The 15,743-nt window shown below is 37.1% G+C and overlaps 1 protein-coding gene and 1 pseudogene across 8 annotated transcripts; both read left to right on the forward strand.

The window, feature by feature from the left end:
• The first annotated feature begins 4,894 nt into the window (after positions 1–4,894).
• Positions 4,895–14,731, forward strand: LOC146883958 (protein NODULATION SIGNALING PATHWAY 2-like). 4 transcript variants are annotated; one of them, XM_085667118.1, is made up of 4 exons: positions 4,895–7,382; positions 7,498–7,687; positions 9,015–9,133; positions 14,347–14,731. In XM_085667118.1, exon 1 carries the CDS (start codon positions 5,143–5,145, stop codon positions 6,658–6,660), a length of 1,518 nt encoding a protein of 505 aa, XP_085523244.1. In that variant the 5' UTR covers positions 4,895–5,142; the 3' UTR covers positions 6,661–7,382; positions 7,498–7,687; positions 9,015–9,133; positions 14,347–14,731. The 4 variants fall into 4 exon arrangements, with proteins under 4 accessions (XP_085523244.1, XP_085523245.1, XP_085523246.1 ...); XM_085667119.1 differs by lacking the exons at positions 9,015–9,133; positions 14,347–14,731 and adding an exon at positions 8,270–8,658; XM_085667120.1 differs by lacking the exons at positions 9,015–9,133; positions 14,347–14,731 and adding an exon at positions 8,335–8,658.
• LOC114163153 (pentatricopeptide repeat-containing protein At3g62890 pseudogene) lies at positions 7,548–13,976 on the forward strand (annotated as a pseudogene). Of its 4 annotated transcripts, XR_014984687.1 has the most exons (4): positions 7,548–7,687; positions 9,015–9,133; positions 10,156–10,233; positions 10,336–13,976. The product of XR_014984687.1 is annotated as a pentatricopeptide repeat-containing protein At3g62890 pseudogene, transcript variant X2 (transcript). The 4 variants fall into 4 exon arrangements; XR_014984686.1 differs by having other exon boundaries at positions 10,156–13,976; XR_014984688.1 differs by lacking the exon at positions 10,156–10,233 and having other exon boundaries at positions 7,666–7,687.
• Positions 14,732–15,743: the final 1,012 nt, after the last annotated feature.

Raw genomic sequence — 15,743 nt, forward strand, 5'->3', positions numbered from 1 at the left:
GATTTAAAATGCGTGAATTTAGTCCTTTTAACCAAATTTTGTTAAGTTTATTTAACGTTTCAAGCGCATTTCATGATAGTATTTAAGTTAACATTGAAACAAAAATGTGTCAAATAGTATAAATAATTTAAATACTATCATGAAATGCGCTTGAAACGTAAAAAAAATTTAACAAAATTTGGTTAAAAGGACTAAATTCAAACATTTTGAAAGATGAAGGACTAAATTGATCAAAAGTTTTGAAGAGGGACTAATTCCAATTTTCGCTGAAACTTGAAGGACCAAAAACATATTTAACCCTTTTAATTTTACTTTATTTAAAAATATTCATCTCTGTTTTTAATTTTGTTTTTGTATTTCCATCTTTCAAATAAAATGTATTGTACATTTTTATATACAAATTTTTAGTTTTATCTACGAGATTCTATTTTTTATACATTCGTTTTAATTTTATCTCTTTACGTAATTCTTTTAAAATTAAAATAATTATCACACCATTTTTGTTCTTTACTGTTTATTTAAATTTATCCACTTTTTAATATTTACCCTTTAACTAATCAAATATTTAAATTTAAATGTTTCTTGAAACTTTAAATTTAATGATTTTTTAAAGTAAAATAATTAGTTTACTATTTTATCCCTTAAATGACTATTTATTTAAATTTTAAAAAAATTTAAAACTAAATTAGCTACTTACATAAAAAAATTACACATATAAGGACAAATTTTAGTTTCATGTCAAAACTCAAAATAAAAAACACATTTTACACGAGAAATATATAAAATTTTTAAAAATATCAAATTCATGACCTGTGGGTATTCGTAGATACCCGCAAATATTAAAAAAAAGTATTTCATACAATTAAAAAAAATAAAATTTTAAAATGAAATTTAAATAAAGTTATACAAAAATATAAAATAAATTAAATATACATTAAATTTTAATTTTTGTTAAGGTTAATCTAATAAAATATATATTTTTTTTTGCGGATAATGAATACCGAAAAATATAGATAATATGATACCCGTACTCAATTTATTTATAAACAAATATTAAAATATCTGCTATCCGATGGTAATAAATATCCACATATACTAACTATCCTTTACGAATTTAATCCAGAAGAACATTAATGTTTTTGTCATCACTATATATATAAGGATGGACAAGTGCACCTCCTGATTTTGTTAAAATTATTACTAATTATCTAAAAGAAAATTATTTTTCTCCCTAATTTTATATATTTGATCTTCTAATTTTATCTTTCCTATTCTTTACTCTTATTTTAAAATCTCGCTAGATTAAAACTAAATAATTTCTCTGGATACACAAGGAATTTGATGGTCTTGTACGTATATGTGACTTGCCATGCTCCGCAAATTGCAACGATGGATGAAATACACACGTAAGGAAGCGCATGCCGGTGGAGCACGAGTCTAGAGAAAAGAGACAGACCACATACTTAGTTCGAGGTGATTATATATGTCTCTAGGATTTGTACAATCCATTGTCTTTATCTTGGAAACCTGCTCTAAACAACTCATTAAATCTTTATTGGATTTTGCATCATTTGACGAAATCACAAATCTTAGAATGAAATATCGAGAATAATTACGGTTCTTTCTTTGTATCTAAAATGCATGCGTTGGTTTAATTAAGTATGATGTTTACAATGACATTGTAACCACCATTGTTAGTGACAAGCGATCTTCTCTGCCGCCCAAACGGGATTATGAGTCGTGAAAAGGGAAACTGCCTCACAAATATGTGACTGCCTCCTTGCCTGGTTTTGAGGAACATGCCGGCCATTTCATTAGGAAACTCTTTGGGTGCATTTATGGCTGCTTCAACAATCTCATAACTTCTACATTTCAAGTCAACCATTGACTTTCTTACTCCATTACCTACTAAATAATTATTAACTATCACTCATGTCACTATATACTATACCACCACTCTCATTATATGTTTAACCAAGTCTTAAAAACTTTAATTAGTTGCTTCCCCCGACAACTCAGTGTCATTTTCAGAAATGATTTTGTAGGGGTTACCATAATCTATCAAGTTTCAGAAATTGCATTATTGCTTAAATTGAATCATAAAGATCGGTATTAGAAAAGTTCATATAAATTGCAACAATATTTATGTTAAGAATTCAAAATGTTCACATTCATTGACTTGTTTATTTCTCATTCAATATTTTAAGAATGGTTTACTGGTTGTAAAACAAAATATAGATATGAAATGTTAGAGTCGTTTTCTTTTCATAGTTTTCAGATGGTTAAAAAGACAAGTAATTTCATATTTCTAGGTTTTTCCCTACAACAAACTAAAATCATTGATGACACTAGTCTAGAAGCATAATTTAAGACGGTCCTACGTATGCTTTTCATTGGAGCGATTTATGTGCAATATATATTATATAAACTGTCAATTAATGCAATTGCTTACCGAGGTGTTTTTGATTTTTTTTAGACACGGCAGTTACTATAAAATATATTGATTATTTCATAATATTTTTCTCTGACCGTCAAACGAGGTATTAAGAGCCCTATGTCATATGATCTCCAAACAAATCTATTCTGAAATTTTCTTAATGTTTTGGCTGATTGGATTCATTCTATTATCTAAACATAGGTTGTTTGTCAAGGAAAATTTGTAAGAGGGTAAGTTTGGATGATCGGTTTTTTTCTTTCTGAAAGCTCAATGTTATGTGCAAAATAGATATAATATAGTAAGCATTTATTATGTTTCCTCTTTAAAAACATACTTTATAGGAAATTACATTTACTAGAAAGATTATACAGGTAATTAGATTGTGTAATCTCACTCCACACAGAAAGAGAGAGTATAAAACTACTAACAGAAACATTCTTATTAATTACACTATTTCCATATCCTAATAGATAGAAAAACTGTCTGTTATAACTTTCTCAGACGATCCTTGAAGCCACATGCAGTTCTGTTAACGTTTGATATTAGCACAGTTTGAAATAGAATAGAAGGATTTAACTAGCTCAAAAATTTTAAAGTAAAATGACACAGTGTAAACTAAAGAGACCAACAAGATAGTCTATTTTGTTTTGAAGAAAAGTTTGTCAGAACATGATCTACTCATTTTTTTGAATTTTTATTTTGTTTTAGTAACAGTTGTCTCTAGTTTACACTCTCCTTGTCTGTTATAGCTTATAGTGATTGTAGAAGTGACAGTTTTTACAATTAAACTCTTTCCTTGGCCAAGGTGAGAAGAATATAAAAGGCAATCAGTCAACTTTCGTGAACATGAAAAAATCAACCTATGTAGCAAAAATCAAAGTACGTTTTCCAATGGCATGTTTACAAGTATACGTACGTAAATTGATTCATACACATGTTTACAAGTATAACTATTAGGTATGTAGAAAGGCATTTTATGTGTATATACATTGCACATAGTTAATGTGTTGATTAGCACCAATCGCGGGGTCGTCTTCTAATAGAGCTATTTAATTATGTCCCTTCATAATATCTCAAGGTGCTTAGTTTTGTATCTGACATAAACACGATCTCATAATTATTAAACGAAAAGTAATTTCTACATCAAATTAAGAAACTTGGCTCGTCACGTCTATTGGCGGCAACATCGATTATTGTACCTGTGAATAACGCAATGAAAGAACTCTAGGCATGGGCGAGATCATTTATTTAAAAACCCTAAACGAGGACTTATGTCACTGAATACGTTATCAAAAGTATATGTGCCCTTAAAGGTAGACACTGCATAACCCTTCGTATATTTAGAAGTTTATCTTGGTAATGAAAATTGTGTACACTCCTATGTTCTAATTGAGTTTCGTGGAGACTTTTTGAAGTTCGACCAATGGCAGAAGAGAAGACATTCCCAAGTGATGACGTGGGATGAAGATGGTCTCAGCCAATGAGAGAGTGGCACTTCAAGATGACGTGGCAGGATCAAATGGTGGGTGAGGCACCGGCTTGGCCACTGAGATAGGCTCGAGAGAGAGTTTAAATTTTTTTAACATTTTTCCTTTGAGATACCACTACGAGATAGTGAGGCCTATATGTCTTTTTCGTGATGTATCGTATGAAGTTAAAATTAAACTTTTGAACAAAACTGAGCTTTCATGTTGATGATTTCTATATCATGTTTATCAGGATACAAACGTATTTCATCCAAATAACTTCAACCTCCAAATACCACCCAAGTTTTTTTTTTTTTTTTTTATTTCACTCCTTCTTCTTTCTCCTTTTTCTTCTTCTCGCCCTCTTATAATGCCATATTTTCTTATTTCATCATTCTTTTACCTCCCGTTAATCGCCACACATGCAGAGTTCAGCAGTACTTTGGTTACTTTTAAATTAGTCTGCTTCTATCCTGATGCTTGAGTTTACATTGTTATGGTTTATTCTTTTAATAAGATAATGACTACATGTATTATTCCAGAAAAATGAAGCATTTGTAGACGAAAAAAATATTAATAAAATATATTTATTTGATACTTTTTGGCTTCTGCGTGTATATTAGATGGAGAAACATAGAGAAGATATAACGTGAAAAAAAAATATAGTAAGATAGAGGATTAATTAACTTAGTATGTCCTGTCACTTTTGCTTCTCTATCTGTAAACAAGAAAGTACAATTTTTTTTTGCATAAATATAAATAAAAAATTACAAATTATATTAAAACATAAGTAATTATATATTCGTATATAACATCTTCGTAACACTCAACGATAAAAAAAGTTGAAGATCTAGTTTTATTTTTTATGAAGTAAGTCTTGATTTCTTTGATCGATAAGGAGGGAATTGGGAGGGTTGTTGAAGATAAGTAGAAAGAGAAAGGGTTATGAGTAAATTAAAAGTTAATTATTGTATACATCCAAGATGGGGGTATAAAAAACGGCACTAGTAATGATGTTCAATAGGTAATATTCTATTAAAATTGAATGAAACATCAATTTTTGGACTTCTACTGTCGCATGCTCCAGACCCTTCTTCTCTTCCATGCTCAAGCCCTTTATAAATCTCCCACCCCACACAACACAACACCACTTCTACCTCTGCTTAATACATTTACCCACCTTCTTTCTATTCTCTCTTCTTTTCTCCCCACCCACCAACACACTCAACTCCAACAACCATGGAAATAGACATGGATACAGACATGGATGCAATCCACAACCTCCACTTCTCTCGATACACCACCATCACCGACACCGCCCCCTCTTCCGACGACGACTACGGTTGCAACTGGAACCACTGGTCTCCCCTCGTCAACTGGGACGCCTTCACCGGATCCCACGATGACTTCCACCATCTCATCGACTCTATCGTCTCCGAAGGTCCAGCCGAGTACCCCAGCCCTCAGGATCACGCCGCCAGTAACTCCCCCTCCGCCTCCATAACGGAGGAAGACGACGCCGAGGAAGAAACAGCATCTGCCGACGATTCCAAGGGCCTAAGACTGGTCCATCTGCTCATGGCCGCCGCGGAGGCCCTCACCGGCGCCGCCAAGAGTCGCGAACTGGCTCGAGTGATATTGGTTCGGCTCAAGGATTTGGTGTCCCACGCCTCGCACGGCTCCAACATGGAGAGGCTCGCCGCCTACTTCACCGACGCACTCCGGGGCCTGCTAGAAGGCGCCGGGGGTGCGCACAATCACAGCAAACATCACTACAACATCACATATGGGTCCCACCACCCCCGCGACGATCATCATCATCATCATCAAAACGACACCCTCGCGGCGTTCCAACTGCTCCAGGACATGTCTCCCTACATCAAGTTCGGGCACTTCACCGCCAACCAGGCCATCCTCGAGGCGGTGGTCCACGAGCGCCGAGTCCACATCGTAGACTACGACATCATGGAAGGGGTCCAGTGGGCTTCTCTCATGCAGGCCCTTGCCTCCGACAAAACAGGTCCACCGGGCCCACACCTCCGAATCACAGCATTGTCCCGAACCGGCACCGGACGCCGCTCCATCGCCACCGTGCAGGAGACAGGGAGGCGGTTGACGGCGTTCGCCGCATCCCTTGGGCAGCCTTTCACGTTCCACCAGTGCAGGTTGGATCCCGACGAAACGTTTAAACCTTCGTCTCTGAAGTTGGTTCGCGGAGAGGCTCTGGTTTTAAACTGCATGTTAAACTTACCGCACCTGAGTTACCGCGCGCCCGATTCGATTGCGTCGTTTTTGAGTGGAGCGAAAGAGTTGAAGCCGAGGCTGGTGACTTTGGTGGAAGAAGAGGTGGGGTCCAGTGTTGGAGGGTTCGTGGGAAGGTTCATGGACTCGCTGCATCACTACTCGGCGGTGTTTGACTCGCTGGAGGCTGGGTTTCCGATGCAGGGGCGGGCCAGGGCCCTTGTAGAGCGGGTTTTCTTAGGCCCAAGGATAGTGGGGTCTCTGGCCCGGGTATATCGGACTGGTGAAGAGGTGGAGGAGAGAGGGTCGTGGGGGGAGTGGTTGGGTGCGGCAGGGTTGAGGGGAGTTCCGATGAGCTTCGCCAATCATTGCCAAGCGAAGCTTCTATTGGGTCTTTTCAACGACGGATATCGGGTAGAGGAGTTGGGGCCTAATAAGTTGGTGTTGGATTGGAAATCTCGGCGCTTGCTTTCTGCCTCTCTCTGGACTTCTTCTTCTTCTTCAGACTCTCATTAATTTATTTCTTCCTCGGAATTAAGCTACTTATTGCTTCTCTTTTTTGATAGTTAGAGAGAAATGAGTAAAAACATCAATTATTTGCATGACGCAAGTTTTCATCTCTTTTGTAATACACAACTTACTCAGCATACAACAAACTCATCACAACTTCCAAACATATACTATATATCTCCAGCCATAAATATAACACATTCTCTACCTCTTCTTTAATCTACTTTTTCATATTTAATCTGTTTGGTATACTGGGCTTGATTTTGCAATTCACGACAGGACAATCATATTACAATATTATAGTCAGAAACATTTCTAAATTTCCCATTGTAAAATACGATGTGGTTTTATGTTGTTGTATTAATGACTTTACAAAAACCTACCGTATAAACCACACCCATCGTAATTTGAATTATTCGAAGCTTTTGTCTCCATATCTCTGTAAATATATGTTCCTCTTTTGTCAAACCTGCAGGCTCCTTTGTTTTCCTCCTCTTATTTTTAGCTGCACTTTAATATCGCATAAGCGTTATTTCAATGATGGGGTGCAAGAAGCACAAACCATGTGCGAATTCTGAAGTGGACGCATTGTGTTTGGGCAAGCCCAATCAAACCCAATTTCATTGTTAACAAAAACCTAGTTTCACCGAGACAAGTAGTGGCGGCAAACTCCATTATTATCGTTGTCACTTTCATCCAAATTCCAAAACCCAGACAAGGCTTAAAAGGTATTAGGGTTTTCTTTCTCCATTATTATCGTTGCCACTGCCAGACTTATTCCTTCATTCCTCTCACACTCTCTTCTCCTCCTCCTCCTCCACCACCCGCGTTTTGGGAAACCAGAAGAGAGCACCCTCGTTTCTCCTCCACCCACGTCGCTGGCCAAGAAACACGAAGGCAGAGTGCAGGCCATTCACGGCGTCTCCTTTCTCCTCCACCGTGACATCCACCACGTCGCTGGCAGGGGCAGCAGCGCCACCATCGGACTGCGATTGACGAACGATTTCGACAGCCACGACCACCACGAACACAGGTTTGTTTGTAATTTGCGTTCTGGTTCCCTTTTCTTTCAATTTGTAACCTAAATTTATGATTTTCGTAACCCTAAAATTGGTTTCCTGTAATTGGAAGTTATGGTGTATGTGTGGTTGTTGTTGCTGCGATTTGTCCTTGTTTGGATTGGACCCATTCTGTGAATCATAATTGTTGTGCTGTTGTTGGTTAAATTTTCCCCCAATTTCAATTTCGTAGTTGCTGCCGTTTTGGTGTGGTGGTGATGTTCATTTCTTTTTTTCTTGTTTTTCTAGTGTTACTATTTTTTATCTGACTGTGTGATAGGCTGATAGTTGTGGTTGTTTTCTTTGTTTGTCTGTTTATCTGTAATCATGTTGGAGATATGTGGAGAACATGTATTTCATCGTTGCACTGTGATCAAATAAATACTGCCACTGTTTCATATTGTTCTATCATCCTTGAGACAAAAATATGTTCTTCATTAATGATTGAATTATATGATAGAAAGTACCAAGTTGCAAAGTTGTATGTGCCGTGTTTGCAAAGCTGGGATTGAGTTGTTTGGCATTAACTTAAACTGAAATTTGCTTATACACTGCAGTATATTTGATGTAGAACTATAATGCCACCTCCTTTTTAACTGTTCTGAACTCTAATTTGTTTGAGGCATCTCTACCGGGGTTTGATGATGGGGAGATTTCAGAAGATGCTTCTATTGATTTGGAGGGTTTAGATGCTTCTGCAGCACATGTTGCCAAACAAATTATACAACCTCTCATCCATAATTAATGCTTCTGTTTTTTTTTTATGTAACTGTTTGCACTTTGGTAATGCTCCATGCCTAAAGTACTCTAATTCAGACTTGTTATTGATGTTGCAACAGTGTCTTGATGACTTGCAGAGAGCAAAATGTCATTTATATATATTGTAGGGTTGTTTGTTTTGTGATCAGTTATATTATATACTGCAGGGTTGTTTTTGTTGCAATAATTTTGTTGAAATCTGATTTTGGACTGAAAATGTAACATATGGAAAAAAGCCCGCGAAAGCCCGCCAGCTTGCGGGCCGGGTTCAAAAGTGTAACCCGTTTCACCCTTGCGGGCCAGCCCGGCCCGGCCTGTATAAATCGGGCCAAAATCGGGCCGGGTCAAAACGGGCCGGGCTGGCCCGTTTTGACATCCCTATATGTGGGTTTATTGATTGATGTTTATGCATATGTGAATGGTTGCATTTTAAGGGTTGGTTTTTTTGTTGTTGTATGTTATGTTGAAGAACCGTATGTTGTGTTTGGGATTTAATCTGAAACTAATTTCAGTTGTTAAATTTCTTGATTTCTCTTGGCATAGGTTTCTGCAGTGTAGGAATGGTGGTCCTGCAATGTTGGAGTGGTGTTTTTGGTGTAGACCACAAGGGTGAGGAAGTTGGTCCCTTTTGGCATCATTACAGTGGTCTGTGAAATAACTTGGTAACTTCCCAACCCCTGATATATATTTGCATAGGTTTATTGATTATTGATTGATGTAAATGTATGTGGGAATGGTGGCATGCTTTTAAGGGCTGGGTTTATTGTTGGATTTCTTGATTTCTCTTGGCATCAAGAATTTCAAATTGTATGGTTAAGTGAAGGCAGGTGTTTTGTTAACAAACATTATTAAAAAATCATTAGTTTTGATTAATCAAATCTAATCTTATTTGATCTGATACTCCGAGTGAACAAAAAAAATGTTAACAAGTTGTGAATAAAATTGAAAACAAAACACTGCAGTTAGGACTTAGACTCTTTTAGGACTCCAAGAATAGGCCTCTAGTATATTGGTTTCCCCTAAAAAGGTGAAGGACAAGAAATACCACACACCAAAACTTTATAACCTTCCTAGCCTTCAAAATGTGATTCTAAAATGTCAGAACCACACACGGTTGTATTTTTCCGAAATCTTGAGTTTCATTATTAAGCCATGCATAGATTTTGGTACTTAAAATCTTTCATTCATAGAATATATAGGCATGCATGTCTTATTTGTTAATAATGTACAACCCATAATCCTCTATCTTTTCTGGGAGGAAATTGAATGGGAAAGCATGAATCAAAGTTTTAGAAAATGGTTGCCATTGCAGTTTTGTTGTGAATCTTATATAATGATCCTTTGGGTAGTTTAGATTTATATATATATGAATTTGAATATAAAGTATAAGTGTTTGTATAAGATGAAACAGGAGCATTTAAAAGATAGAATATGTTTTGGATGAATAATGGTATGAAGAATAGACATCGATCACGTGCCAACCATATGTGTTTAGTGTCGGCTAGCCCACACTCCCTTAGAATATCTTTTATATTTTGCGTCGGTCAGCCCACACTTCGTCCGAATATTTTAAAATAATATTTGCTCTTAACGTTCTCTAACCCACGCTATTATTAATGTTTTATTATATTTTTTTATTGTTTTGCGTTGGCTAACCCACGCTAATGCTATTCATTTATGTCAGCTGGACGACGCTATTGCAGACTCAAATTAGTGTCCGTTGGCCGACACATCTTGAATTAGCTTCGGTGGTTTTTTCGTGGTTCTCTATCCGACACTGAACCGACAATACATTTGAATTTGTGTCGGCTTTAGCTCCTTAGCGTCCGTTTTTGGCCGATGCTAATCCCTTATTTTCTTGTAGTGAGCAAATGAAGACGCGTGAGTTGAAGTATGAAGTAGGAGACGAAGCATGAAGGTGTGGACGTTAGACACAGCGTTGCAGCGGTGCGAATGGCCGAGGCACTTCAGAGAGATTCTCTCACAAACGATCCTCACCGGCCTCATCGCAGACCCCTACGCCGCAAGCAGACTCATAAACTTCTCTACTCGCTCCGCTCTCGTTCCCTTCCACTATTCCCTCCGAATCTTCAATCATCTTCACAACCCCAACGCCTTCACATGGAACACCATCATGCGTGCCCATTTCGAACTCCAAAACAACCCCCACCAAGCCCTCACACTCTACAAGCTCTTCCTTGCGAAACACGCGAAACCCGATAACTACACCTACCCAACTCTCCTTCAATGCTGCGCTGCTCGGGTGTCCGAGTTCGAGGGAAGGGAGCTGCACGCACATGTCGTGAGGTTTGGTTTTCATCAAGATGTGTACGTCCGGAACACGCTGATCAACTTCTATGCAGTATGTGGGAGCATGCCCAGTGCGCGCCAGGTGTTTGAGGAAAGTCCTGTGCCGGATGTTGTCTCTTGGAATACTGTTTTGGCGGGGTATGTTCAGGCGGGAAATGTGGAGGAGGCGGAATGTGTGTATAGGGGAATGCCGGAGAGGAACACCATTGCTTCGAATTCCATGATTGTGCTCTTTGGAAGGAAGGGGTGTGTGGAGAAGGCGCGGCGGATTTTTGATGAAGTTCGAGGGAGGGATATGGACATGGTGTCGTGGAGTGCGATGGTTTCTTGTTATGAGCGGAATGAGATGTGTGAAGAGGCGTTGGTTTTGTTTGTGGAGATGAAGGCAAGTGGGGTGGCAGTGGATGAGATCGTTGTGGTTAGTGTTGTATCCGCGTGTTCGCGAATTTTGAATGCTGAGATGGGGAGGTTGGTGCATGGTTTGGCGGCGAAAGTTGGGGTTGAGGATTATGTTAGTCTTAAGAATGCTTTGATACATTTGTACTCTAGTTGCGGGGAGATAGTGGATGCGCAAAGAATTTTTGATGATGGTGGTGTTCTTTTGGATCTAATATCTTGGAACTCGATGATTTCTGGGTACTTGAGGTGTGGTTCGATTGAAGATGCTGAGAAGTTGTTTTGTTCCATGCCGGAGAAGGATGTTGTGTCTTGGAGTGCCATGATATCTGGTTATGCTCAACATGAATGTTTCTCGGAGGCTTTGGCATTGTTCCAAGAAATGCAGCTTCATGGGGTCAGGCCAGACGAAACTGCTTTAGTGAGTGCCATCTCGGCTTGCACTCATTTGGCTGCTTTGGACTTAGGGAAATGGATTCATGCATATATAAATAAAAATAAATTACAGGTTAACACTATTCTGAGCACCACTCTTATAGACATGTATGTGAAATGCGGGTGTGTGGAAAATGCATTGGAGGTTTTCTATGCGATGGAGGAAAAGGGGGTTTCTACCTGGAATGCAATCATTCTTGGGTTGGCAATGAATGGTTTGGTAGAACAGTCACTCAACATGTTTGCAGATATGAAAAAAAGTAATACACTTCCTAATGAGATAACATTTATGGGAGTTCTTGGGGCCTGTCGGCACATGGGCCTAGTCGATGAGGGGCGTCACTACTTTAGTTCCATGATCCACGAACACAAAATAGAGCCTAATATTAAGCACTACGGATGCATGGTTGATCTTTTTGGACGTGCAGGTTTTCTTAAAGAAGCGGAGGAACTGATTGAGAGTATGCCAATGGCACCTGATGTTGCCACTTGGGGTGCCTTGCTTGGGGCTTGTAGAAAACACCATGACCATGAAATGGGAGAGAGGGTGGGCAGAAAACTTATTCAGCTTCAGCCTAACCATGATGGTTTCCATGTATTATTGTCAAATATATATGCTTCAAAAGGAAATTGGGGCAATGTTCTCGAAATTAGGGGAATTATGACACAACATGGGGTGGTAAAGACACCTGGTTGTAGCATGATTGAAGTAAATGGGATAGTTCAGGAATTTTTGGCTGGAGATAAGACTCACCCACAAATAAGTGATATTGAGCACATGTTAGATGAAGTGGCAGCAAAACTAAAGATTGAGGGCTATGTACCTACCACAAGTGAGGTTTCACTAGACATAGACGATGAAGAGAAGGAAATTGCACTTTTCAGGCACAGTGAGAAACTTGCAGTCGCCTTTGGGCTTATCACTATTGCTCCACCAACTCCAATCAGAGTTATGAAGAACTTGCGCATTTGTAATGATTGCCACACTGTTGTAAAGTTAATCTCTAAAGCATTTGATCGTGAAATTGTGGTAAGGGATCGTCATCGCTTTCACCACTTTAGGCATGGAGCTTGTTCCTGTATGGACTTTTGGTAACAAAGCGTCCTGGCTATTAAAGTGAGTGAGTATTTTACGTTTAAGGAACATACACTCAATTTTTCATGGTTGACTCAAATATCAAGCTATGGAATCAAATTTTGTTCATTTTTGTGATCTTGTTGGTAAAGAATGACGGATAAGGAGTACCTTCTAGTCCAGGATAATATCACTACAAGTTTCCTGAAGAGAAATGATTTATGGCAATGTTAATTGAGTTTGCATTCAACGATTGGTCTCTGGGAAAGTTTGCAAAATTCCAAAAATTCTCGTTCAATCACCATCATCTCTGGTTCAATGGCCATTCTTGAGCAGTTGAGTTATTACAGGAACTCATCTATAGTACTTGTTTTTTGAACCAAGCTCTTTCCTTAGGCTTGTAATAGGTTTCTTGGACTAACGGAATAAGTTTTCTGGGTGAGTGATGGATGGAGACCTTCTTGGATCAACGAGGGGGGGGGGGGGGGTCTGACTCTTTGAATAAGTTCCTTGGTTGATAAGCTTTCACATGGATTAGGCACGACTAAGAAAGGTTGATAATGGTTCTTGAGATCAAGAACTTGCAGTAGTGCTGCGGAAGCAAAGAGGAGAAGAAGGAGCAAGGATGCTTCTTTGATTAGTTCTTGGCTTTCTTTTGGCTCAAGAAGGCCTCGACAAACGGGTGGTATTCTTGGAGTTTGATGAAGGTTTGGATGTACTTGAACAAGGTAACTGAGAGGTTTTTAGGTGGTGGGGTGGTTTTTACGTAGAATTGTTTAAATTGAGATTTTAGGTGCTGATAATTGAAGGTGCAGTACATTTGAGATGATATGTTCAGCTGGTGATTTTAGTGCTGTGAAAGTATGTGCAGTGAGCAGTCGGTCCAGTGACATAAGTTGCTGAAGGAAGTGTGTTGAACCTGACCAGCGGTATTTGAATGCTCACATGAGAAGCTTGCCAGAGAAGTTGACCAAGACTTGAAACCTGCTGATCCTGAAATGATGACCTGCTACCAACTTTGAAGAACTCCAATAGACAGATTCTGCACTTTGAAGAAACCTGCGCCAGCCAGAAGCTTTTGAGGAGAGCTGCCCTTGTTACTTGCTACTTTAGGTGATTTGTATAGTTAGACTAGGCAAGTCTAGGTAGTTTGTACATAATTTTTACTTGCTATTGCCAGTTCCTGTGACCAGTTCTAGGCTCTTTTCAAGTTCTGGTTTTTGAGAACAGATTTGATCATTCTACGTGGTTTGACAGTTCTTAATTCATCTCATGCATATTCTTAGTCATTCAAATATGTCTCATTCATTTGCATTGTAATATCTCAATACCATTACATTTCTTGGGCACAAATCGAAGCCTGTGATATTATTGTAACGATCCACCAAAGAATGATTGGCACTTGCAGCATCTTTGCTAATCATGCAGCAAAGTTGATTGAATAGTCAACAATAAGGAGTGCATGAAAACCTTCCATTCAGCTGTATTCACTCCTACAATACCATAATTTTTGTGAAAACTCATGTTAATGATGAATTTATTACACGATTGAAACGTTTTCACACTTCTTCTGTTCGCTTTTTTACATCAAGAAATGACATCTAAGACGTGATCTATCAGCTGAAATTCCCGTTTGACAGCCAATCATAATACTGACAGAACTCACTATGAAGGTTTGGATGTACTTGAACAAGGTAACTGAGAGGTTTTTAGGTGGTGGGGTGGTTTCTATGGAGGTTGGTGGTGGTTCTTGGCAGCCAAGTGGTGGAAGTTCACCAAAGCCTAGACCAAGATGGAAGGAGGAAACCGAAAGGTGCAAGCTTAGGGGACAGTACTTTTATTTGTGTAGAACTCATTCATTTACTCCAAAAGAAATATACAAGGTTGTGCATGTTCGTCTAAAATCTAAAAGAATATGTAGTACAAGAGTATTATTACGCAAATAAATACTACTTTTTTGGTGATAGCTAATGATCAATTAAAAATGTAAAGTCAATGTTTCAGTGGACGAAAATATACAAAGATTAAACAACAATTTTGTGGACAGGCTGATGAGTCTCGGTTTGATTGAGTTTTCTAAGCTAAATGCATCTCTTTGCTTACCTTTTGTCTTTAATTTCTTAGTTTTAGTTTTGTTTGCTTAATTCTTAGTTTTTCTTAATATGTTTTAAATAAGTGTTTGTAGATAGGATGTTTAGTGTAGTTTCTAAATTAGTAGATTTCTAGTCTTTGTAAGTAATATAGTGTACCTTTATGTTTAGCTTATCTTCAATTTGCATGTCAATCGTAGAATTCAGTTCTGTTGTTACTAGAATTTAGTTTTGATAGTCTTACATAATTTTTTAGCTTGGTGATTTTAGTGTTTTAACTCACTGTTTTTAGATAGTTAATTTATAAATAGTAAAAGTTATATTTGATTCTTAATCTTTACCGGTAGATTTTTGTTTGTGTTTTTTTAAAACGAAGTTTAAAACACATATTCAAAATATAAAAAATTACAAAATATGTAAATTTCAAAGAAAAATTACTTTAAAAATGCAAAATGAATAAAAAAATGCTAAAGAAAAAATTAAAAATAAAATTAAAAAATAATTTAAATTAAAATAATAAAACTTTAAATAAAATATATATATATATACCGGAATTTTACTGTATATATATAAATATAATTTTTTTATTTCAAATTTTATTATTTTAATCAAAATTTAAACATTAAATAAAATTAAATAAAGTAGAATAATTTTTTTATTTTTTTATTTTATTTAAAGTTTAACATTATTTTAATCTTAGTTATTTTTATACTTATATTTATTTTTCAGTATATTAAATAAAAATAAAATTATATATTGATATTTTTTTTTTAGAATATATGTTAAGAAATATGAAGACATATAAAATAAATAAAATAATAAATAATAAACTAAAAAATATTTAAAACTTAAAAACCATAAATTTTAAATAAAATTAAAAATATTTAAAATAAAATTAATTTTTGATTTTCGGAAGTCGACTTCGGTAGTAATTTTTAACTTCTGGAAGTCGACTTCCGGTAATAT

Source organism: Vigna unguiculata, chromosome 9 (assembly GCF_037176805.1).
Source record: "Vigna unguiculata cultivar grain cowpea cultivar isolate G323 ecotype 2 chromosome 9, ASM3717680v1, whole genome shotgun sequence".
NCBI lineage: Eukaryota > Viridiplantae > Streptophyta > Magnoliopsida > Fabales > Fabaceae > Vigna > Vigna unguiculata.